Here is a 25,851-nt window from a genome sequence, read left to right as displayed (position 1 = left end):
GCACGCCAGTTTTCCAAGACTCTGTATTTAGTTAGCGCAGGCAGCATGAAGCAGGGCTTTTATTGTGAAAATAGGAAATGTGCAGTCGGCCTTTAGAGTTTTGACGGAAGGTACGGCGCGAGAGTCTGTTGAAATAAAAAGTGTTTCTCGCCTTCCTCTCGGTCATATTTTCATAATAATGATCTTGCAGCAGCCAGCGTCATCTCACAAGACCCTCCGGTACCGTGAATGTCATTTAAGTGACGTCTTGGTGAAGATTGATGATCACTCATTTTTAGGTCTAAAGACATCAAATCTCTGACACCTGTGAAGTGAAAACCCTTTCAGGTGTCTACCTCTTGAAGCTCATCTAGAGAATGCCCAGAGTGTGCAAAAGAGTAATCAGAGGAAAGGGTGGCTATTTTTAGAAACTACAATATAGTTTAAGTTATTTCACCTTTTTTTAGTTAGGTACAAAACTCATTCATAGTTTCGATGCCTTCAGTGACAATCTACAATGTAAATAGTCATGAAAATAAAGAACACGCATTGAATGAGAAGTTGTGTCCAAACTTTTGGCCTCTACTGTATATGAATATAAATGTAAAATAGTCTCGTTACACAATTTGCGTAAAAAAAATCCTTTGATTACTATGATTTGTACTATAACACATTGATGGATAACTTGCTTTGCTGGTTGCAGGATCAGATCATATTAAAGTGAACGGCATACACAATTGAATGCAGTCCATTTTTCTGTCAAAGTTGAAAGAATAATACTTGTATTAAGTCAGAAAAATGCTTTATTTTTTGCAGACCACATAAAATGAAGCAGCATATCACATTGAACTCAGTGTTTCCCGCAGTGTTTTGTTGTTAAGGCGTAATTTGTTTACTTTAAGTGTAAATAGATTACAAGTTTGAATGAATATTTATATATGTATTACCAATTCAAATCATTATTGTAAGGTGACACATGTATAGCACTGACCTTCTAAAAAAAAACCCTGGCATAGAGTAGCATTTCACATTTTTCTGTCTTAATGTGTGCAGGTGTGCTGGTTATGTCTTCCAGAGAGTCGGGAAGGTCGCAGCAACTGCGGTCGGTGGAGGGTTTCTACTTCTACAGGCAAGAGACACTCACAAACTACGTCTGATCCTATGGCCAACAAACTGGTCTCTTAACAGTATCTGCCTCTAATGTCTGGGCCATTCCACCAACATTAATTAGCATGTTGTAACTCTCAAAATGATTCTTTAAAGGAGGTTTCAAAGCTAAATTTGATTAAACACATATTGAACTATCGTATTTTCCGGACTGTAGAGCTATATAAGTCACACCCGCTACATTTTAAGGGAAACAATAGTTTTCCATATATTAGCCGCACCAGTCTATAAGCTGTAGATATATATGTAGCAAAATGAGTTACACAGTTATACATTAATTGTTCCCAAACTGTGTCTGTAACACGGTAGTAAAACAGCTCACCAAACAAAACAGAAGTCATTGTCATGGACCCACTGGCTGCAGAGGCTAACTCCAATCAGCTAAACAGACTAAATAACTTCATGGTGACATCTTGGTGAATTTACTGAGGGATTTGTGAAACTAAAATAAAATAAAAAATTGCTGTTTTAAGTTAACAATACTAACACAGCCACTCATAAACCCGTTAGCTTATTAACTAATGCTAACGCTGCTAGGTTAATTACCAATAGCACGTAGAAATATCCTCCATCAGACATCATCCCAAACCAACTTTATTTATCACACATGGCACCGTTTAGTAAGTATAAACAGTTTTAAGTTATATTGTAAAACTTACAAACTTTCATTGGAGTGATGAATGGACAGTCCATACGAGTAGGAACGTTATGGACGGCTCTCTTCCGGGTTGCATGCGCTGCTGCTCGTGTTGTCGTCTCTCCCTCTCGTTCCTTCCTTGTTTCTCCACCTCTCTCTCCGACGTTCACTGATGCCGCCCTTTTTAACAGTGCTAGAGGATTCATTAATTGTATCCAGGTGCGCGATCCACGCACCTGATCTCGTTTGTGGCGTCGCTCCCGGCACGCCCCGCCTCGTCACTTGCTCGCCATCCCCGCCTCCTCGCCGCCATCTCTGTCGGACCATCAGCTCCGCCTCTCCACACATAGTAACTAATTAGATGACCATAGTAACTAATTAGATGACCACAGTAACTAATTACATGACCATAGTAACTAATTAGATGACCACAGTAACTAATTAGATGACCATAGTAACTAATTAGATGACCATAGTAACTAATTAGATGACCACAGTAACTATTTAGATGACCACAGTAACTATTTAGATGACCACAGTAAGGGGCAGTATAGCTCGGTTGGTAGAGCGGCCGTGCCAGCAACTTGAGGGTTGCAGGTTCGATTCCCGCTTCCGTCATCCTAGTCACTGCCGATGTGTCCTTGGGCAAGACACTTTACCCACCTGCTCCCAGTGCCACCCACACTGCTTTAAATGTAACTTAGATATTGGGTTTCACTATGTAAAGCGCTTTGAGTCCCTTGAGAAAAGCGCTATATAAATATAATTCACTTCACTTCACATAATAACTAGTTAGATGACTGTAGTAACTAATTAGATGACCATAGTAACTAATTAGATGACCACAGTAACTAATTAGATGACCATAGTAACTAGTTAGATGACTATAGTAACTAATTAGATGACCATAGTAACTAATTAGATGACCATAGTAACTAGTTAAATGACCATAGTAACTAATTAGATGACCACAGTAACTATTTAGATGACCATAGTAACTAATTAGATGACCACAGTAACTATTTAGATGAACATAGTAACTAATTAGATGACCATAGTAACTAGTTAGATGACCATAGTAACTAATTAGATGACCATAGTAACTAATTAGATGACCATAGTAACTGATTAGATGACCATAGTAACTCATTAGATGACCATAGTAACTAATTAGATGACCATAGTAACTAATTACATGACCATAGTAACTAATTAGATGACCATAGTAACTAATTAGATGACCATAGTAACTAGTTAGATGACCATAGTAACTAATTAGATGACCACAGTAACTATTTAGATGACCATAGTAACTAATTAGATGACCACAGTAACTATTTAGATGAACATAGTAACTAATTAGATGACCATAGTAACTAATTAGATGACCACAGTAACTAATTAGATGACCATAGTAACGAATTAGATGACCATAGTAACTAATTAGATGACCATAGTAACTAATTAGATGACCATAGTAACTAATTAGATGACCATAGTAACTAATTAGATGACCATAGTAACTAATTAGATTACCATGGTAACTAATTAGATCACCATAGTAACTAATTAGATGACCATAGTAACTAATTAGATTACCATGGTAACTCATTAGATGACCATAGTAACTAATTAGAAGACCACATTAACTAATTAGATGACCATAGTAACTAATTAGATGACCATAGTAACTAATTAGATGACCATAGTAACTAGTATATCATGCAAAAGCGCAGATTCCAAGCATTGAAATACTTAGTATAGTTGAAGACTTTCGGTCGTTAGAAAACATGACTTCACATCATAATGGCAGCTACATTTTCCATCTTAAACATCTAAAAAAAAATATTTGGGAACATCCGGCGGGCCAGATTGAAATACTTAACGTGGGCCTGACTTGGCCCAGGTCTGATATAGACTCATCAGTGTCTCAGTGCCATGAGTGTGTGTGTTGGTGCAGGTGAGTGTTGATATGACAGATTCCAAGAGTTAGTTTTGGCATGTTTGTGTTTGAGAAGGTGCAGTCTGACATTGTCAGGGCCAGCAGCTGCTTTCTCCTGCTTCAGGGCTATTTCTAGCTCTTCAAAGCACAACACCTGCTTGCTTGCAGACTGCATGTGGTGGCGATGTTGTTTGACTCCCTGCCTACTTTCCCGCCCGCTTGTCCTGCTGCTCACATTGTCAAATCCCGTGGTAAACAGCCTTGGCCTTGGCTTGGTGGCTGAGATAGTGACGGTCTTTGTTTTTCAGCGTCTTGCCAGTCTGCTTGTGTTTTTGGTCTGAGGCCTCTGATGGTTCGCCAGGACTCATTCACATTTTTTTCCGCGCCAATTTTCTCCAGATGGTCGTGCAAGGCCTTTAGGACTTTTTACCTGTTCTGCCACTCCACTGCACTCTTCCAGGCATGTTGCGGGGTGGTTGGCCAAATCTCAGTGGAATTGGTTGCGCTCTTTGGTGAGGCGTTGGATCTTGTCGTTCGATGAAGTCTGAGTGGTCTAGCTATTGATGCCGCTTTCCTCAGAACTTAAGTAAAGAGAGTTTCTTTGCCCGAACCTTTCCAGAGGTCAGCCTTGGCAGGGACTCCATTACAATTTTCTGGAACGGGGACCAGTTTGCTTTGCAGTAGTCAGGACGGATCTTTGGCTGTTGTCGCTCTAACAGACTTTCTGGTTCCACTTGACTGACAATGCAGTTTGTTCATCGTTAACCATGCCAACCACTCTGCTGCATGGGCATCTGCCAGGGTGACATCTGGAGAGCTGACTCTTGTTAGGGAACCATCATTGAGGACGGGTTTTACCAACCAGCCTGGCTCGGTTGGTGGAACGGCCGTGCCAGCAATTTAAAGGTTACTGATTCGATCACTAGTTTCTGCCGTCTCAGTCACGTTCGTTCTGCCATTGCTCCTGATGGGTGGTGGTTAGGGCCGTGCATGGCAGCTCTCGCCATCAGTGTGTGAATGGGTGATGTGGAAATAGTGTCAAAGCTCTTTTAGTGCCGTATTTTTTGGATTATAAGTCGCTCCGGAGTATACGTCGCACCGGCCAAAAATACATAATAAAGAAGGAAAAAACATATATAAGTCGCACTGGAGTATGAGTCGCATTTTTGGGGGAAATTTATTTGATAAAGCCCAACACCAAGAATAGACATTTGAAAGGCAATTTAAAATAAATAAAGAATAGTGAACAACAGGCTGAATAAGTGTAGGTTATATGAGGCATAAATAAGCAACTGCTATGTTAACCTAACATATTATGGTAAGAGTCATTCAAATAACTATAACATATAGACCAGGGGTCACCAACCTTTTTGAAACCAAAAGTTACTTCTTGGGTACTGATTAATGTGAAGGGCTACCAGTTTGATACACACTTAAATAAATTGCCAGAAATAGCCAACTTGCTCAATTTACCTTTAATAAATAAATCTATATATATATATATATATATATATATATATATATATATATATAAAATGGGTATTTCTGTCTGTCATTCCGTCGTACATTTTTTTTCCTTTTACGGAATGTTTTTTGGAGAGAATAAATTATGAAAAAAACACTTCATTGAATGTTTTAAAAGGAGAGAAAACAGGAAGAAAATGAAAATGAACATTTTAAACATAGTTTATCTTCAATTTCGACTCTTTAAAATTCTAAATTCAAACGACAAAAAGAAAATAAAAACTAGCTAATTTGAATGTTTTTGAAAAAATTGAAAAAATAATTTATGGAATATTATTAGTAATTTTTCCTGATTAAGATTAATTTTAGAATTTTGATGACATGTTTTAAATAGGTTAAAATCCAATCTGCCTTTTGTTAGAATATCTAACATATTGGACCAAGCTATATTTCTAACAAAGACAAGTCATTATTTCTTCTAGATTTTCCAGAACAAAAATTTTAAAAGAAATTCAAAATACTTTGAAATAAGATTTACATTTGATTCTAAAGATTTTCTAGATTTGCCAGAATATGTTTTTTGAATTTTAATCATAAGTTTGAAGAAAGATTTCACCAATATTCTTCATCGAAAAAACAGAAGCTAAAATGAAGAATTAAATTAAAATGTATTTATTATTCTTTACAATAAAAAAAAAATGTCAGGAAAGAAGAGGTATATGTGTTTAAAAATCTTAAAATCATTTTTAAGGTTGTATTTTTTTTCTCTGAAATTGTTTTTCTGAAAGTTATAAGAAGCAAAGTAAAAAAATAAATTAATTTTTTTAAACAAGTGAAGACCAAGTCTTTCAAATATTTTCAAATTCTATTTGAGTTTTGTCTCTCTTAGAATTAAAAATGTCGAGCAAAGCGAGACCAGCTTGCTAGTAAATAAATAAAATTAAAAGAATAGAGGCAGCTCACTGGTAAGTGCTGCTATTTGAGCTATTTTTTCAGAACAGGCCAGCGGGCGACTCATCTGGTCCTTACGGGCGACCTGGGCCCCGCGTTGGTGACCCCTGCTCTAGGGGGCAGCGCGGTACCGTGTTGTGATGTAGGTGATGAGGCCGCGCTGTCCTTTCTGATGGCATCGAACCCTGTAGCTCATGTGCTTATTGGAGGACATTTAGATGTTAACTGGCTCTCCAGCTTTGCACAAGTAAAATGTGTGCAGGACTACTTGTATCACATATTTTGGATGCAAAGCATTATAACCTATACTTGTTTTGTTGGCAGATATCAGACCAATATTATTATTGCATCGGGACAACCCTAAACAGGACTGGAAAGTAACAAGAGTCATATTTTAATACAGGATCAGCATATAAACAAAATATCGCCACATGACATTGATGCTAATAGCAAACTGGGACTACAGTAAGTACTAAGTCCAGTGGTTCTACAGCAAAATAATCATTTTGAAGACAACATCAAAAAATAATGTAGGTGCTAGGACTATGCCCCACTACCCCCAAGTACTAGAACTATCCCCCCCTACCTCCCAAGTACTAGGACTATTCCCCCCTACCTCCCAAGTACTAGGACTATGCCCCCTCTACCCTCCAAGTACTAGTACTATACCCCCCTTACCTCCCAAGTACTAGGACTATGCCCCCTCTACCCTCCAAGTACTAGTACTATACCCCCCTTACCTCCCAAGTACTAGGACTATGCCCCCCCATCCCCCAAGTACTAGGACTATGCCCCCCCCTACCTTCCAAGTACTAGGACTATGCCCCCCATAAACCCCCCCAAGTACTAGGACTATGCCCCCCCTACCCCACAAGTACTAGGACTATGCCCCCCCATCCCCCAAGTACTAGGACTATGCCCCCCCTACCTTCCAAGTACTAGGACTATGCCCCCCATAAACCCCCCCAAGTACTAGGACTATGCCCCCCCTACCCCACAAGTACTAGGACTATGCCCCCCCATCCCCCAAGTACTAGGACTATGCCCCCCCATCCCCCAAGTACTAGGACTATGCCCCCCCTACCTTCCAAGTACTAGGACTATGCCCCCCATAAACCCCCCCAAGTACTAGGACTATGCCCCCCATGAACCCCCCAAGTACTAGGACTATGCCCCCCTACCTTCCAAGTACTAGGACTATGCCCCCCTACCCCCCAAGTACTAGGATTATGCCCCCCTAGCCCCCCAAGTACTAGGACTATGCCCCCCCTACCTTCCAAGTACTAGGACTATGCCCCCCATAAACCCCCCAAGTACTAGGACTATGCCCCCCCTACCTTCCAAGTACTAGGACTATGCCCCCCATAAACCCCCCAAGTACTAGGACTATGACCCCCTACCTCCCAAGTACATCATCAAATATACATGAAGATAAATTAGTGAAGATACTTCTGGCCTCCCCATGACCGGCTTGAGAGGTGAATGATGCAACTTCCTGTGGGCTACGTCAATGTTTTTCATGTCTAATGTGGGGCGGCCCTGCCAGCAACTTGAGGGTTCCAGGTTCGATCCCGGCTTCCGCCATCCCAGTCACTTAGCCCGACTCCCACCTCTAAAGGGAATGTTGCTTTGATCAAGATCTGTTTTGTTTTTTGTGTCCGCTTCATTCCCTCAGGTTGCCAACCACAGCGGCTACGTGCAGGTGGACTGGAAGAAAGTGGAGAAGGATGTGAACAAAGCAAAGAAACACCTGAAGAAGAAAGCCAACAAAGCAGCACCTGAATTCAACACATTTATTGAGGAGGTAAAGGTATCAGGAAAAAAAAAATACTACCTATTTATTTGCTAGAAAACACTGCACCCTAGTGGACTAATGCATGCAGTGCACCCTCCATCTGAACCATACAACATTCTCTTCAGTTTAGTTCTGATAATTTGTCACCTGCTCTCTCCCTAATCATGCAGGCCACCGATTTCATCAAGAGGAACATCGTCTTGTCCAGTGGCTTCGTGGGAGGATTCTTCCTGGGTTTGGCCTCCTAAAAACTACTCAATTCAATCATGACGTGGATGGCTTTCATCCCCATCAGTGACCTAGGTCAGTGGTTCTCAGCCTTTTTTCAGTGAATATTTTTTTAATTCAAGTACCCCCTAATCCAGAGGTGTCCAAAGTACAAATGGCCCCCGGTTAATTGTTTACCTGCCCGCCACACATTCTGCAAAAATTGCAAAATAGATACTGCAAAAATAAATAAATAAACAATGGAATGAGGTAAAATCTAACGAGAAAAAGTTGCAATGCTGACACAAAGCTGCTTTTTTTCTTGTCTTTGTTAATTTTTATTTTTTTTGCTATTGCTCCAAAAAAAAAAAATCTATGTTATAATGAATTATTACTTAAAAAATGTCACTTTAAAATGTTTGTGTAAAAAATATTGCATACATTGTGCGGTTGCCCTGTATAAAAACAAAAGTTTAATGTGACAAAAGAGCATAAAACAAACAAAATAATAGTTCAAACGTAAAATCGACACATATATCTGAAGTAGATCTCGTAATTTAAGTGTTAAAAATAAAAAAATTAAAGTGTATTACTTTATGAGTGGGGGACCTTGCAGATCTCAAATATATTTAGTAGGATTTTATTTATTTTCACTGTGATTACTCAAAAATATTAATTAAAATCAATGATGTCCTGCATTATTGATCTTTGAGGACTTTAATTGCTAAATAAAGGAACTCTCCTGAAGGAATCAATAAAGTACTAATTATCTAAATACTGCATATTTGTTGTCTTTGACAGGAAACCTTTTTTTTAACTAGTTGATATAGACATTTACTGTAAGCATTAAATAAAAAATAATAATAATTTGATTTATTTTTAACATTTTAAAAACTGAGACCCTTTATGGTCCCCGGGAACCCTAAAGGTTAAAAAAAAAATCCATATATTTTGTTGTGGTTTGAAAATGAAAAATATCAAAATGGCCCCCACATGCTTACATTTTTTCCGTGTGCGGCCCTCTGTGGAAAAAGTTTGGACACCCCTGCCCTAATCAGAGCAAAGCATTTTTGGTTGGAAAAAAGAGATAAAGAAGTAAAATACAGCAGTATGTCATCAGTTTATGATTTATTAAATTATATTACAGTGCAAAATATTGCTCATCTGTAGTGGTCTTCCTTGAACTATTTGGAATAAAAGATATACAAATAATTAAAAACTTGTTGAAAAATAAACAAGTGATTCAATTATAAATAAAGATTTCTACACATAGAAGTAATCATCAACTTAAAGTGCCCTCTTTGGGGATTGTAATAGAGATCCATCTGGATTCATGACCTTAATTCTAAACATTTCTTCACAAAAAAAGTAATCTTTAACATCAATATTTATGGAACATGTCCACAAAAAATCTAGCTGTCAACACTGAATATTGCATTGTTGCATTTCTTTTCACACTTTATGAACTTACATTCATATTTTGTTGGACTACAGTATTTCCTTGTATTGCTGCCGGGTATATAGTATGTGCCTGCCTAGAATTACTGCCGGGTCAAACTCGTTTCACAAAATATTATTTTTATTAGCGCATGTCTAGAATTTCCGCCGGGTCAAACTCGTTTCGCCAAATAATTAGCATATGCCTAGAATTCCCACCGGGTCAAACTCGTCACGTCACCTGTCATCATTTTCAAAATGGAGGAGGCTGATTTCAATCATTTGAAATCGCATAAAGGGAAGAAGATTAAGAGCTATTCAGTAGGATTTAAGGTCCAAGCTATTGAATATGCTAAAAAGAACAGTAGGCATCTATGTTTTATTAATATACCGTAGCTGTGTGTGTCAAATATGAGTCATTAAATGACTCCCGCCTCCTGGTGATAGAGGGCGCTAGTGATCCTTCTTGCGACTACTCGGCCGCAGAAGAAGTGACAACAAGCAGCAAGAGTGAGCAGCGATCCTTTATTTTTTCCTCTCGCTTGCACTTTTAACATGGAGGATTACATATCTAAAATAAAACAGTTTTCTAAACTGGACTTTCAATCGAAGCAGGAGGTAATAAAGGAAGATCTCCATCGAGACAGAGAGACTTTTAAAACTGAAGAAAGATAAGGAAGACTTCTATAAACAAGTTATCGATGCTTTTGATCAGAAGGAGCTGCGCATGGACTTCATTTATAAGTAAAGGTAAGACCATAATATCATTTTTTTTAATTAAATGTGCATTTCATGATGGTATCCTTACATCATACTCAAATGTATAAGCGCAGGCCTAAATTTATCGCATGCCTTTGGTAAGTGCCGGAGTGAGAAGAGGTTTTAAATTAATTAGCTCCCCGGCGGCAATTCAAGGAAATACGGTATTAATCAATAAATATATTTATAAAGGATTTTTAAATTGTTGCTGTTTTTAGAATATTTAAAAAAAAAAATTCACGTACCCCTTGGCATACCATGAATTGATTAACGTGGACCCCGACTTAAACAAGTTGAAAAACTTATTGGGGTGTTACCATTTAGTGGTCAATTGTACGGAATATGTACTGTACTGTGCAATCTATCAATAAAAGTATCAATCAATCAAAAACCTTCAAGTACCCCCATTTGAGAACCACTGACCTATGTTAGCAATATCCAGTTGTCAGCTGCTGTTATTTCCCATGATGTACTTTTGTGGATTACCTCACCAATCTTTAGTTGTTTCATGTGTTTGGAGACGACTGCACTGATGGTTGAATGGAAACAAGTTCTAAGCTGCACTGGACTTGGTATCGCCATCAAACATGATCAGAATTGTCATTAGTAATAGTTTGAAGTGTGCCAACCATGACATGTATTTATTTCTTTACCCTTCAAATATCTCCATGCAGTGATGGCAGAATGGGAATCTGGCCAGGATCCCTCATGCACACCAGCGCTGGTCACTTTGCTAATAACACCCTCTTTCAGGGGTCGGGAACCTTTTTTGCTGAGAGAGCCATGAAAGCCAAATATTTGAAAACGTATTTCCTTGAGAGCCATATTATATTTTTTCACACTAAATTCAACTAAATGTGTGCATTGTTTAAGTAAGACCAACATTTTTAGAGTGTAATAAGTCAATAATTATTTTTTATAACATTATTTATTGAACAGGTGACGTAGAAAACACAGATGGATTAAAATGCATGAGAATGTTTTATATTTTTAACGTTATTTTTAACATCGTGTTTACCAGCGGAATTATTCATAATTATCGTGTTAAGCAATGTCAGCTAAGATTGATCTAAGAGCCAGATTCAGTCATCAAAAGAGCCACATCTGGTTCTAGAGCCATAGGTTCCCTACCCCTGCCCTATTTTATTGTTGCCTTATATTATGTTTACGTATTTTGCGATCTGTGAAATTTAGTTTTTTACTTTGCGAAGTTTGCGATTCTGTTCATAACTTTTATGGACAGAATTTCTAGGCGCAGTCAAGGCGTTGAGGGGATCTGGTTTGGTGACCGCAGGATTAGGTCTCTGCTTTTAGCAGATGATGTGGTCCTGATGGCTTCATCTGACCGGGATCTTCAGCTCTCACTGGATCGGTTCGCAGCCGAGTGTGAAGCGACCGGAATGAGAATCAGCACCTCCAAGTCCGAGTCCTTGGTTCTCGCCCGGAAAAGGGTGGAATGCCATCTCCGGGTTGGGGAGGAGACCCTGCCCCAAGTGGAGGAGTTCAAGTACCTAGGAGTCTTGTTCACGAGTGAGGGAAGAGTGGATGGTGAGATCGACAGGCGGATCGGTGCGGCGTCTTCAGTAATGCGGACGTTGTATCGATCCGTTGTGGTGAAGAAGGAGCTGAGCCGGAAGGCAAAGCTCTCAATTTACCGGTCGATCTACGTTCCCATCCTCACCTATGGTCATGAGCTTTGGGTCATGACCGAAAGGATAAGATCACGGGTACAAGCGGCCCAAATGAGTTTGGGTCTCTCCCTTAGAGATAGGGTGAGAAGCTCTGCCATCCGGGAGGAACTCAAAGTAAAGCCGCTGCTCCTCCACATGGAGAGGAGCCAGATGAGGTGGTTCGGGCATCTGGTCAGGAAGCCACATGAACGCCTCCCTAGGGAGGTGTTTAGGGCACGTCCAACCGGTAGGAGGCCACGGGGAAGACCCAGGACACGTTGGGAAGACTATGTCTCCTGACTGGACTGGGAACGCCTCGGGATCCCCCGGGAAGAGCTAGACGAAGTGGCTGGGAAGAGGGAAGTCTGGGTTTCCCTGCTTAGGCTGCTGCCCCCGCGACCCGACCTCGGATAAGTGGAAGATGATGGATGGATGGATGGAATGGACTTTGCGAAATTGTCTGGATTCAACAAAAAAATCATGCGGGTTGGTTGTTGACATTTGTAAAGACCAAGAAAATAAATTCTGTTGACAAGGAGTAAAAATACTTTTGTTTTTATTACAGAACAAGAAATAATACAGAATAACAACACAAATGACTTTACAGTTCTGTACAAGCAGGTTTTAGGCCCAAAAAAAAAAAAGTGAATATTACTGGAGGATGCTATAGTTTGGGAACAGGCTACTTCCTGTTTGAGTGGCAGCATCACAGTAGTGGTGGGTGGGCCGCGCTAATGGCGGTTCAATGCCAGTCTTGATAAATTCCCATTCTTGGGACTCACTTTTTCGATGGTGAGAGGGAATTGTCACTCCCAGACATGAATAGTTTTAATACTGGTTGGCTTTTTTGGAAAAGGTCTAATTGAAAGTTGTCCAAAGTGCGGCCTGGGGGCCATTTGTGGTTCTTAGCTCATTCTTCAATGACCCGTGGAACATGGACAACATTGGAATTGCAGCTTTTTTGTTGCTCATTTTGCAGGTAAACACCTCAGTCTCAAATATTTTGTTACTTGAAAAATAATAGCTGTTTATTTAAAAAAAAAATTTAACTAATTTTGAAGGCAGTCACCTCAGTCATACTGGATGCATGTTAGCGTTAGCAGGCTAATAAACACATTTCTAGGTACAAACCTCGGAGTTATATATTTAGGTACTTAACATGCTAGTTTTACAAGCTAATTTAGATGGTTTACACCTCAGTGTCATATCTTGGTATTTGACAAATGCTAATATTAGCATAGTACTGTAAGCATGCTGGCTTTTTTCGTAGCTCATATGTTTTGTGACTTGTGTCTCGTGCGCTAACTTTTAGGCTTTCAGTTCAACTTTGGCTCCTCTGCATTCACATGAAATTTCTATCTAAATTTCCCTTTCTATTGTTTTGGAAAAAAATATATATTGGACTGGTTTTAAATGTTAAACTTACCCAAATGGCCCCTGCATCCTTTGATGTGTCAGTCAAGTTTGGGCACCTCGGCTCGAACCGTTAGACATGTCGGAAGTTGTACAAGATACTCGATTGAATCATTTAAACATGTTTCATTCAAATGAAGAATGAATTATAATAGCTTTTTTGAAAGAGGTTAAGTATACACACAGCCAGTAAGCCTGGAGATGGCCTAAAAACGTCTCTGAAACTGATTCTTAAAAAGAAAAGTATATATATATTAGAAAAATGATTATTTAGAATCGGAATAAATAAGAATCCCTATTTGGGTGAGGATGGATTTTATTAAACAACCTGAGTCACTATACCAGAAAAGTAGTTCCTCTGTGTTAGCTCTTAGCTTGGATAACATGCAGGTGATGGCAAGTAAATGGAGCGTCGGTGCCGTTTTTAAGTGGAATAGACTAATCGTATTACCGGCGTCGTTAGCTGCCTTGTACTAGCAGTTTTTCACTGTTTATAATCTCTGGATGATGGACAAAATTCCAGTTCCCCTTCAACATAAGACCTGATTTATTTGACCACCTGCAGCTTTCTTCAAATGGGCATCTTGAGGAGGGCGCACTCGGTCAGCAGCGTCAGCATAGCCGTCATGTAGTTGCTGTTGAAGAACTGAAACCAAAGCACACGTCAACAATGCAAAGAGAGATTCAAACCCCGTTTCCATATGAGTTGGGAAATTGTGTTAGATGTAAATATAAACAGAATACAATGATTTGCAAATCCTTTTCAACCCATATTCAGTTGAATATGCTACAAAGACAACATATTTGATGTTCAAACTCATACATTTGCAAATAATCATTAACTTTAGAATTTGATGCCAGCAACATGTGACAAAGAAGTTGGGAAAGGTGGCAATAAATACTGATAAAGTTGAGGAATGCTCATCAAACACTTATTTGGAACATCCCACAGGTGTGCAGGCTAATTGGGAACAGGTGGGTGCCATGATTGGGTATAAAAACAGCTTCCCAAAAAATGCTCAGTCTTTCCCAAGAAAGGATGGGGCGAGGTACACCCCTTTGTCCACAACTGCGTGAGCAAATAGTCAAACAGTTTAAGAACAACCTTTCTCAAAGTGCAATTGCAAGAAATTTAGGGATTTCAACATCTACGCTCCATAATATCATCAAAAGGTTCAGAGAATCTGGAGAAATCACTCCACGTAAGCGGCATGGCCGGAAACCAACATTGAATGACCGTGACCTTCAGTCCCTTAGATTGCACTGTATAAAAAACCGACATCAATCTCTAAAGGATATCACCACATGGGCTCAGGAACACTTCAGAAAACCACTGTCACTAAATACAGTTTGTCGCTACATCTTTAAGTGCAAATTAAAGCTCTACTATGCAAAGCGAAAGCCATTTATCAACAACATCCAGAAACGCCGTCGGCTTCTCTGGACTGATGCAAAGTGGAAAAGTGTTCTGTGGTCTGACGAGTCCACATTTCAAATAGTTTTTGGAAATATTCGACATGGTGTCATCCGAACCATCCAGACTGTTATCGACGCAAAGTTGAAAAGCCAGCATGTGTGATGGTATGGGGGTGCATTAGTGCCCAAGGCATGGGTAACTTACACATCTGTGAAGGCACCATTAATCCTGAAAGGTACATACAGGTTTTGGAACAACATATGCTGCCATCTAAGCGCCGTCTTTTTCATGAACGCCCCTGCTTATTTCAGCAAGACAATGCCAAACCACATTCTGCACGTGTTACAACTGCGTGGCTTTGTTAAAAGTTAATTATTTGCAAAAAAAAATAAAGTTTATGAGTTTGAACATCAAATATGTTGTCTTTGTAGCATATTCAACTGAATATGGGTTGAAAAGGACTTGCAATCATTGCATTCTGTTTATATTTACTTCTAACACAATTTCCCAACTCATATGGAAACGGGTTTTGTAGTTTACATCCGGTCTCAGATGACGGTACCTTAATCTTCCCGCTACATTTGGCTCCTCCCAGTGCCGTGGACACCTGAGTCAAGGTCCCGGCCGACAGGTCCACCCTGAAGTGTCGGTAGAAGTGGCACATGAGTCCCTTCATCAGCCTCATCACCTCCTCGATGTCGATGACGTCAGGTTGGGTCGTCCTGTCCTGCGGATCTGACCTCACACTGCACCACAGCCGCCAGGCGTCCGCCGGGTCCACAGCGTAAGTGACCTGCAGCGCCGGCACCACCGGGAGAGTCCACACCATTTGGAGCTGCTTGGTATCGGACTCTGCGTGGCAGTTGGTCCACAGCGCCACCAGCCACTGCAGGCTTGTGTGGCTGATCTCCAACGGGGCGAAGCAGCAGTCAAAGCTCTTCTGGAACCAGGATTTGACGGAGGCGGTGAGCGCCTCGGTCTTGCTGCTGCCAAACAGCGGCAGGCAGGTCAAGTCCTTGGGAAGAGAGTTGATGTAGTCCTGGCTGCCGTTGATGCAAGTGAGCCAGCCTTTCCACGTTTCCTTGGGGGGCTCGTCCTGCCTGGCAAACAGGGGCTTGCAGTAAATCTGCGGAGGAATGGAAAAGACTGAGCATCTCCAATAAAAAGTAAAGATGTAAGTAAAGATATCAGGGTTTTATGTTGCCAATGCCCGCCACCCATGAGATTGGCTGATACCAACACCGATCACACGTATCAACTGTACCTTTTTGTGTTTTTAAACTTATTTATGGTGAGTAGGGATGCACCGAAATGAAAATTTGTGGCCGAAGCCGAATAAAATTTAAACGCTTGGCCGAATAATGAATGCAGTTTTTCACAATTTTTTTGATATTGCATAAATAGCCTAGAATAAATATTTAGACATGTTTTTCAAATAAAGTAATTTTCTATTGAATATTGACATTTTTCTAATATTCCAGTAGCCTTTGCTTTTCAAAAAAAGCACAAAGTTTTTCATTTATATTAGGCCTTCAAACAAAACATGCATTCCAAAAAAAAATAAAGTGCCTTAAAGTGGATAAACCCACAACAAATGAATTATTGTCCTTTTGGCAAAAGTCTGCTTAGCCACAGTAGATATGCTAATAATGTAAACAGAAGGCTCAAGTAAATCTCAATAAGTGTGTGCTTGTAACCTCATACACTTATACAGGTACACAACATATCCCAATGTGACCTCATACACTTATACAGGTACACAACATATCCCAATGTGACCTCATACACTTATACAGGTACACAACATATCCCAATGTGACCTCATACACTTATACAGGTACACAACATATCCCAATGTGACCTCATACACTTATACAGGTAGCCTACACAACAGGCTAATAATGTAAACAGAGGCCCCACTAAATCTCAATAAGTGTGTGCTTGTAACCTCATACACTTATACAGGTACACAACATATCCCAACGTCACCGCGTCAAAAAATTGCGTCACTATTCGGCCTTGTTTTTAACTCATTCCACCGAAGGCCGAATGTGGCTTTTTTGCCATATTCGGCCGAATATATTCGGTTACCGATTAATCGGTGCATCCCTAATGGTGAGTGCTGTTGGCAGTTAAACACCAACATAATATTTTAACTACAAACTTCCTTATTCTCTTTTAGTACGTACAAACTACTGATTTAAATCATTTGGTTTTTGTCTTCAAAGTTCTCCTGTGAGTTTGTGAACGTCATCAAAAACAAACAAAAGATTTTGAGAAGACAAAAGTATTGATGTAATCACTCTCATATCGATCACAGACTGATACCACCAGTTGAATCGGCACTAGCGATGTGCGATACCGCTAATTGTCGTTTCAATCTGATACCAAGTAAAATTCAGGCTGGTTCACCTGATACCTTGTGTACCTAACGTGTCTGTTTAGATCTGAAAAAGTGATGTATTTTCAAATAATTGTATATGTTGGAAGAAAAAACATGATAGTAAAAATGTAATGACATAAAACTGACATTTAAAACTACTACTAATAATAATAATATTATACAAAGTCACCTATAACCCAAAGTTATTGGTCGCCTTAACAACAAAGAGCCACTGCCTACACTATAAGTCTTAACAAAAAAAGTCTTAAGCTGCTCTGCTTAGTTATGCCTCTGCCTCTGTCAGTATGTCTCTGCAGCACCCAGCATTGTCCCGCCCACACAACCATCTGATTGGTTACACGCAGAGTGGTAACAGCCAATCGGCAGTGAATATCGGGGCTGCATGTAACCTGGAGTGAGCAGAAAGGTGTTTTAGCAGGTAAGGCAGCAGACTCCCCAAATGATGATAAACACCTCCCAGTCAACTACTACTAACATCACTATTAGCCCGTTGACATTCTAAAAAATATAAGCGGCAGCTCAGCTCGCAGTCCTTGATGTGAAGGCTAATTAGCTATCAGCGTAATGCTAGCTCACGGTGCGGTGTGTGCGTGTTACGACAGTAAAGCCCTGTCTGAGAGAAAGACAAGCTTTATTGACATACAGTTAACAACAAAGTTATTTCACTTTACCTTTTTCTGTGTTGAAGCAGCAAAAAAGGACATTATGTTCAATGAAGAGTTTCTGTCTCTGAGTGTATATAATAATGTAAGTGCATCATAAAGCCTACATGAACTCCATGGTGTTCAGGGATGAATAGTCTTTCCTATTACTTTTTTTTTCAGCTATAGATACATTAATAATTAGTAATATAGCAGCCTAGTTTTGCATGGCAGGGTCCCTGCTATCACATGTTGATACAAATATAACATTTACATAATAAAAATCCACTACAGGCTTCCCAAATGCTGTAATAAATTAAGCATAATAAGTTGTGCATATGTCAGCATGTGGCCCCGCTTTTAACTCTTTTTTTCAAACGCTTATTGCAAACGCTTACTTACACTAAGTCATTAATTTGACTTTGTGAGTCATTATTTTAGTATCTCAGGTAACTAAGACTGTTTTGTTTTTACTTTACGGAAATAATTGAGATATATATCGTATATCGCCATTCAGCAAATGGAGCGGAAAACACAACCAGAAGTTGTCGGCTTCTTCATGCGACGAAGCCGGCCTACTTCACCACAGTTTGTAGTCTATTGCCCCCTCTAGGCTTTGGTGGCAGTGACGAGGTGGAGACAGGCCAAGTTACACCCACCCTCCCCCCGGAGAGTCTCCACCTTAACTAACATTTCGTGGGGGAAACACTGATCGCCATCACTCAGGATACTTTCTCACAAGAATCACCCAGTACTGATCGATACTGGATCAGCACACTCCTACTTAAAAAGTGTCATGATCACCTGTATTAAGACGGTCTCGGCATCAACTTCAGTCTGGGTCATCCCGTGAACCACGGAGAAGGTGACTCTGTAGCTCAGGCTGACATCCGCCCCCACCGCCAGGCCTTGCTGTTTCTCTGCAGTCAGATACGCGGAGAGCTGCCTGGCGTAGCTCTTCAGTTGGGTGTAGCGGAACTGGTAGAGGGGCGTGACGTAGGACAGCTGCCACTCCGTCCTCATCAGCGAAGCCAGCTGCTGGGCGTCCACCCGCTCCTGTGGCGAGCGCAGAGGAGGATTATATGAGGACCGGTCTCGTCAAGCGAGACGCGGCAATGGCTTGTTTTGGCTCACAGCGATGTTGAGCAACTCCGGTGCTTTTCTGTTGGTGTTGAGGCGCCGTGACGTCATGGCCGGGGTCAAACACAGACGTGACGCCGCACCCAAGCAGCTGCGGTATGACTGCCGGTAGCTCCTGCTTTTACTCCTCCTCTGGGCGGCACTGTTCAGGGGGGTCTTTGGTGCGCTAAAAACCACACACGTTCACCATGTCACTTCAGACTAGGGATGCACCGATTAATCGGTAACCGAATATATTCGGCCGAATATGGCAAAAAAAGCCACATTCGGCCTTCGGTGGAATGAGTTAAGAACAAGGCCGAATAGTGCCGTGTGACGCAATTTTTTGACGCAATGACGCAATCAACCAACGTGCGGTGACGTTGGGATATGTTGTGTACCTGTATAAGTGTATGAGGTTACAAGCACACACTTATTGAGATTTAGTGGGGCCTCTGTTTACATTATTAGCCTGTTGTGTAGGCTACCTGTATAAGTGTATGTATGTATGTATGTATGTATGTATGTATGTATGTAGGCTACCTGTATAAGTGTATGAGGTTACAAGCACACACTTATTGAGATTTAATGGGGCCTCTGTTTACATTATTAGCCTGTTGTGTAGGCTACCTGTATAAGTGTATGTATGTATGTATGTATGTATGTATGTATGTATGTAGGCTACCTGTATAAGTGTATGAGGTTACAAGCACACACTTATTGAGATTTAATGGGGCCTCTGTTTACATTATTAGCCTGTTGTGTAGGCTACCTGTATAAGTGTATGAGGTTACAAGCACACACTTAATTGAGATTTACTTGAGCCTTCTGTTTACATTATTAGCATATCTACTGTGGCTAAGCAGACTTTTGCCAAAAGGATAATAATTCATTTGTTGTGGGTTTATCCACTTTAATGCACTTTATTTTTTGGAGGAATGCATGTTTTGTTTGAAGGCCTAATATAAATGAAAAACTTTGTGCTTTTTTTGAAAAGCAAAGGCTACTGGAATATTTAAAAAAAAGTCAGTATTCAATAAAAAATTACTTTATTTGAAAAACATGTCTAAATATTTATTCTAGGCTATTTATGCAATATTAAAAAAATTGTGAAAAACTGCATTCATTATTCGGTATTCGGCCTTCGGCCAAGCGTTTAAGTTTTATTCGGCTTCGGCCACAAATTTTCATTTCGGTGCATCCCTACTTCAGACTATAAGAAATGTAGAAATGATCAAGCGCTCACACTTGCATTGTCAACAGGCACATGCACAGATTGCTGGATTGCATGTTTCCTTTCTGATCTTTTATTCGGAGTACGTTTGCAAAAATTACAAACCCCCCAAAAAAACATTCACTTTGTCATTATGGGGTATTTGCATACTTGTCAACCCTCCCGGATTTTCCGGGAGACTCCTGAAATTCAGCGCCTCTTTGGAAAACCTCCCCGGACAAATTTTCTCCCGAAATTCAGGCGGAGCGGGAGGCCACACCCCCTCCAGCTCCATGCGGACCTGAGTGACGTGTCGACAGCCTGTTTTCACGTCCGCTTTCCCACGATATAAACAGCGTGTCTGCCCAATGACGTTAGAACTGTAGAATGATCGAGGGCGAGTTTTTGGTTTCTTATGTGGGTTTATTGTTAAGCCGTTTCATTAACGTCCTCCCAGCGCGGTAACAACACACAACAACAGCAGTCACGTTTTCGTCTACCGTAAAGCAGTTTGTCTGTCATAAACAGCAATGTTGTGACATTCTTAAAGAGGACAATATTGCCATCTATTCTACATGCATATGTGATAATAACAGCTACGGCTGCGCACACAAGGAGACGAAGCAGAAGAACGAGCAAGATACAGCATTTTTACAAAAATGGTTAGAAAAATAGTGACAGAGAATAGAACAAGGATGGACAATTCAACCCTTAACTCAACAATGAGTAGATGAGTGTTGTGTGTGTAAATGTGTAGATAAATGAACACTGAAATTCAAGTATTTCTCTTATTTATAAATAAATATAATAAAATAAATACATGTATATATATATCTAGAATTCACTGAAAGTCAAGTATTTCTTATATATATATTTATATATATATGAAATACTTGACTTGGTGAATTATAGCTGTAAATATACCCCTCCCCTCTTAACCTTGCCCTGATCACGCCCCGCCCACGCCCCCACCCCCTGAAATTGGAGGTCTCAAGGTTGGCAAGTGTGGGGTATTGTGTGTAGAATTTTGAGGTAAAAAATGTACGTATTACATTTTTGAATAAGGCTATAACATAAAATGTGGAAAAAGTGAAGCACTGTTAGTGCCCTTTCTGTACTGTTTTTAATATTCATTTAAAAATAACCTTGATTCTGTCATCAATTCCGCCTAATTGTTTAAATATGGAAGTCTTTTTGTAGCAAAACAATTCCTGTCAAGTGTTCTGCTTGTTTTTTTTTTCTTTTTTTAGCTGTGCTTATCCCACACTTGAAAGAATGTACCAATGCTGAATACTGTATGGCTTCTGGATTTCACTCAAAAGACCAGACTGTCATTATTTTTTTTCCTTTAGTTTGCAACTATTTCTTCAAACAATGAAACGGGCTTCTTTTGCCTTTTTAGCAGCCTTTGGTAGCTTTTAGGTGAAAAACCTTTAATGACAAAACAGCACAAGATTTAACATGCTGTACAAAATCAATCAATTATTGATCCATCCATCCATCCATCCATCCATCCATTTTCTACCGCTTATTCCCTTTTGGGGTCGCTGGCGCCTATCTCAGCTACAATCGGGCGGAAGGCGGGGTACACCCTGGACAAGTCGCCACCTCATCACAGGGCCAACACAGATAGACAGACAACATTCACACACTAGGTAGAAATCTTTATTTATAATTGAATCACTTGTTTTTTTGTCAACAAGTTTTTAGTTATTTTCATATATTTTTTTCCAAATAGTTCAAGAAAGACCACTACAAATGAGCAATATTTTGCACTGTTATACAATTTAAATAAATCAGACACTGATGACATAGTGTTGTATTTTACTTTTTTATCTCTTTTTTTCAACCAAAAATGCTTTGCTCTGACTAGGGGGTACTTGAATAAAAGAAATGTTCACAAAGGGTACATGACTGAAAAAAGGTTGAGAACCACTGTTGTAGCGTCACAAAATATGACTGCGTTCACTGGTCACTGCTGAGCCCCAAGAGGGAAAATAGCGAACAGAAATGGACAAAGAGAAGTGTACAATATGGAAATGCTAGGGCCAAAGCTAATGCAAGTCGTTCTCCCGACAAGAAAAGACAAATTTTCGCCCTGAGCCGTCTTCGCTGGAGCAAAAGCCTGCTGAAAGTTGGTTGGAGCTTCACTTCCGTGTTTCGTTTACAGATAGCATTAATAACTTACAGTAACAATCTACATTTAACTGCTTTTAATCGAATCGAACATTTTTCGTGACAAGTGCAATTTTCTTCGGGCTTGAGCCCCCCGGCCCTGAAAATCTCTGTGCACGTGCCTGATTGTCAAAACACAAATGCAACAACAATGTTCCACACCGGACATTCTCGACTCGTTCGCAATACAAATGATGCAAAAAGCAACTCCTTCAACAACAAAAACATCAGCTTAGATCAAACTGTCTGGAACGGTCAATCGAGGAGAAAAGTTACCATTTCTGGCCCCTGATGGCATCTCACGTCCTGCTCAAAAGACACAAATGGTCGACAGAGATAAAGCACTGCTGTAAAACAGTCATTTTCAACCTTTTCTGAGCCAAGACACCATTTTTTCACTGAAAAAATTCTGAGGCACACCGCTAGCAGAAAACATAAAATAATTTAACTCAGTAGCCGATATTGACAATAAAAAGTTGTTCTCGCAATTGTTGGATATGAATTCAGAGCATAAGCAAGCATGCATGACTGTAGCTCTTGTCTCAAAGTAGGTGTACTGTCACCACCTGTCACATCACGCTGTAACTTATTTGGAGTTTTTTGCTGTTTTCCTGTGTGTAGTGTTTTACTTCTTGTCTTGTGCTCCTATTTTGGTGTCTTTTCCTCTTTTGTTGGTATTTTCCTGTAGGAGTTTCATGTCTTCCTTGAACGCCATTCCCCGCATCTACTTTGTTTTCCCAATCAAGACTATTTATGTTGTGCTGACGCAATCCTTCTTCGTGTGGGAATTGTTGATCGTCATGTCATGTACGGATGTACTTTGTGGACGCCGTCTGCTCCGCACATTAAAAGTCTTTGCTTGTCGTCCAGCATTCTGTTTTTGCTTACTTTGAAGCCAGTTCAGTTTTAGTTTCGTTTTTGCTTCAATGTCTTTTCTTAGCGGCACTCGCCTTTTGCTTATTTTTGGTTAGCTACTGTGTGCAATGAGATACGGTCTGCTGTGCTGCGGGAGATGATCTAATTTCATCTATGTGGGTTAAAAATATTTTTTTCAAATCAGTGATTATAGTCTGCAAATGATGTGTTGTTGTTGAGTGTCTGTGTTGTCCAGAGCATGCAGAATAACCGTGTAATACTCTTCCATTACAGTAGGTGGCAGCCGGTAACTAATTGCTTTGTAGATGTCGGGAACAGCGGTAGGCAGGGTGCAGGTAAAAAGGTGTCTAGTGCTTAAATTAAAAATAAACAAAAGGTGAGTGCCCCTGAGAAAAGGCATTGAAGCTTAGGGAAGGCTATGCAGAACAAAATTAAAACTGAACTGGCTACAAAGTCAACAAAAACCGAATGCTGGACGACAGCAAAGACTAACTGTGGAGCAAAGACATCCAAACATGACATGGCAATCAACAATGTCCCCACAAAGAAGGATAAAAACAAATGAAATATTATTGATTGCAAAAACAAAGTAGATGCGGGAAATATCACTCAAAAGAAGACATGAAACTGCGACAGGAAAACACCAAAATAGGAGCGCAAGACAAGAAGTAAAAGACTACACACAGGAAAACAGCAAAATAGTCCAAATAAGTCAGGGTGTGATGTGACAGGTGGTGAAAGTACACCTACTTTGAGACAAGAGCTATAGTCATGCATGCTTGGTTCTGCTTTAAAGTCATATCCAAAAATTGCGACAACGACTTTTTACTGTCAACTGAGTTTTGTTTTTTTAATGATTTCTGCTTATGGTGTTCCTCCGCATAAAATGTGCCTTGGCTCAAAAAAGGTTGAAAAACACTGCACTAGACAGCACAGACACTCAATAATGGCACATTTGCAGATTATAATTACTGGTTTGCAAAAAAAACATGTTTAACCCAATTAGGTGAAATGACATCATCTCCCAGGCAGCACGGTGGACCAGGGGTTAGTGCATGTGCCTCACAATACGAAGGTCCTGAGTAGTCGGGATATTTCTGTGTGCATGTTCTCCCTGTGAATGCGTGAGTTCCCTCCCGGTACTCTGGCTTCCTCCCACCTCCAAAGACATGCACCTGGGGATAGGCCCCTCCCACCTCCAAAGACATGCACCTGGGGACAGGCCCCTCCCACCTCAAAAGACATGCACCTGGGGATAGGCCCCTCCCACCTCCAAAGACATGCACCTGGGGATAGGCCCCTCCCACCTCCAAAGACATGCACCTGGGGATAGGCCCCTCCCACTTCCAAAGACATGCACCTGGGGACAGGCCCCTCCCACCTCAAAAGACATGCACCTGGGGATAGGCCCCTCCCACCTCCAAATACATGCACCTGGGGATAGGCCCCTCCCACCTCCAAATACATGCACCTGGGGATAGGCCCCTTCCACCTCCAAAGACATGCACCTGGGGATAGGCTCCTCCAACCTCCAAAGAAATGCACCTGGGGATAGGCCCCTCCCACACCCAAAGACATGCACCTGGGGATAGGCCTCTCCCACCTCCAAATACATGCACCTGGGGATAGGCCCCTCCCACCTCCAAATACATGCACCTGGGGATAGGCCCCTCCCACCTCCAAATACATGCACCTGGGGATAGGCCCCTCCCACCTCCAAATACATGCACCTGGGTATAGGCCCCTCCCACCTCCAAATACATGCACCTGGGGATAGGCCCCTCCCACCTCCAAATACATGCACCTGGGTATAGGCCCCTCCCACCTCCAAATACATGCACCTGGGGATAGGCTCCTCCCTCCTCCAAAGACTTGCACCTGGGGATAGGTTGATTGGCAACACTAAATGGTCTCTAGTGTGTGAATGTGAGCGTGAATATTGTCTGTCTATCTGTGTTGGCCCTGCGATGAGGTGGCGACTTGTCCAGGGTGTACGTCGCCTTCCGCCCGAATGCAGCTGAGATAGGCTCCAGCACCCTCCGCGACCCCAAAAGGGACAAGCGGTATACAATGGATGGATGGACATCATCTCCCACGGCACACAAGACAACATCTCACGGTACACTTGTGTGCCGCGGTACAGTGGTTGAAAAACACCGCACTAGTCTGCCGCGGCACAGTGGTTGAAAAACACTGCTGTAAACAATAACAAATATGCAAAGATTTGCTGACACAAAACGTCATTTTCGTCTACACAATTTACAACTCAAAACACTTGTGTGCTATTTTAGAAATATATAGGTAGGGAAAACAGTTAATCCTTAATAAAACAGATAAAGACGCCCTGGATGGACGTCGATTAAAAAAAACTGACACGTGACAAACAAACATATTTAAGGCCGTATTTGATGTAACCTGTAAAGGCACGAAACATCAACTATTATGTTGAAGACACGCTGCAAACAAACATTGATTTAAAAGTAGAAACATTCTACCTGTTCCGCTTGGACTCCATGTTTTTCATGTCGGAAGAAACGGAACACAACAAACCGGAAACAGATTTGAACGGCGCGCTTTCCCATGAT

At 40.8% G+C, this 25,851-nt stretch overlaps 2 protein-coding genes across 5 annotated transcripts in view; one reads left to right on the top strand and one right to left on the bottom strand.

Annotated features, from left to right (window-relative positions):
* Positions 1 to 12,553, top strand: part of LOC133544098 (FUN14 domain-containing protein 1) — a 21,348-nt gene extending 8,795 nt beyond the window's left edge. For 2 of the 4 annotated variants that reach the window (XM_061889147.1, XM_061889149.1), the window contains exons 3-5: positions 1,033 to 1,108; positions 7,816 to 7,944; positions 8,106 to 12,553. In XM_061889147.1, coding sequence (XP_061745131.1) covers positions 1,033 to 1,108; positions 7,816 to 7,944; positions 8,106 to 8,183 — 283 coding nt within the window. In that variant the 3' untranslated portion in view covers positions 8,184 to 12,553. Of the gene's footprint in view, positions 1 to 1,032; positions 1,109 to 7,815; positions 7,951 to 8,105 lie in introns of all 4 variants that reach the window. The other 2 variants (XM_061889146.1, XM_061889148.1) reach the window with 1 other exon arrangement.
* On the bottom strand, positions 12,548 to 25,851 carry cenpl (centromere protein L). The gene is made up of 5 exons (XM_061889145.1): positions 25,762 to 25,851; positions 19,018 to 19,189; positions 18,688 to 18,939; positions 15,401 to 15,964; positions 12,548 to 14,067 (listed from the first exon to the last, which is right to left on the bottom strand). Exons 1-5 carry the CDS (start codon positions 25,788 to 25,790, stop codon positions 13,993 to 13,995), a joined length of 1,092 nt encoding a protein of 363 aa, XP_061745129.1. The 5' UTR covers positions 25,791 to 25,851; the 3' UTR covers positions 12,548 to 13,992.

Source organism: Nerophis ophidion, linkage group LG27, assembly GCF_033978795.1.
Source record: "Nerophis ophidion isolate RoL-2023_Sa linkage group LG27, RoL_Noph_v1.0, whole genome shotgun sequence".
Lineage (NCBI taxonomy): Eukaryota > Metazoa > Chordata > Actinopteri > Syngnathiformes > Syngnathidae > Nerophis > Nerophis ophidion.
This window is presented reverse-complemented; position numbering and strand designations above follow the sequence as displayed.

Excerpts from the sequence above, each read along its gene's own strand:
- cenpl (XM_061889145.1), bottom strand. The coding sequence starts at position 25,790 with ATGAAAAACATGGAGTCCAAGCGGAACAG. Across the intron at positions 19,190-25,761 it reads ATGGAGTCCAAGCGGAACAG|CGCACCAAAGACCCCCCTGA; the intron begins GTAGAATGTTTC and ends TGTGGTTTTTAG. Across the intron at positions 18,940-19,017 it reads CGGAGTTGCTCAACATCGCT|GAGCGGGTGGACGCCCAGCA; the intron begins GTGAGCCAAAAC and ends CGCTCGCCACAG.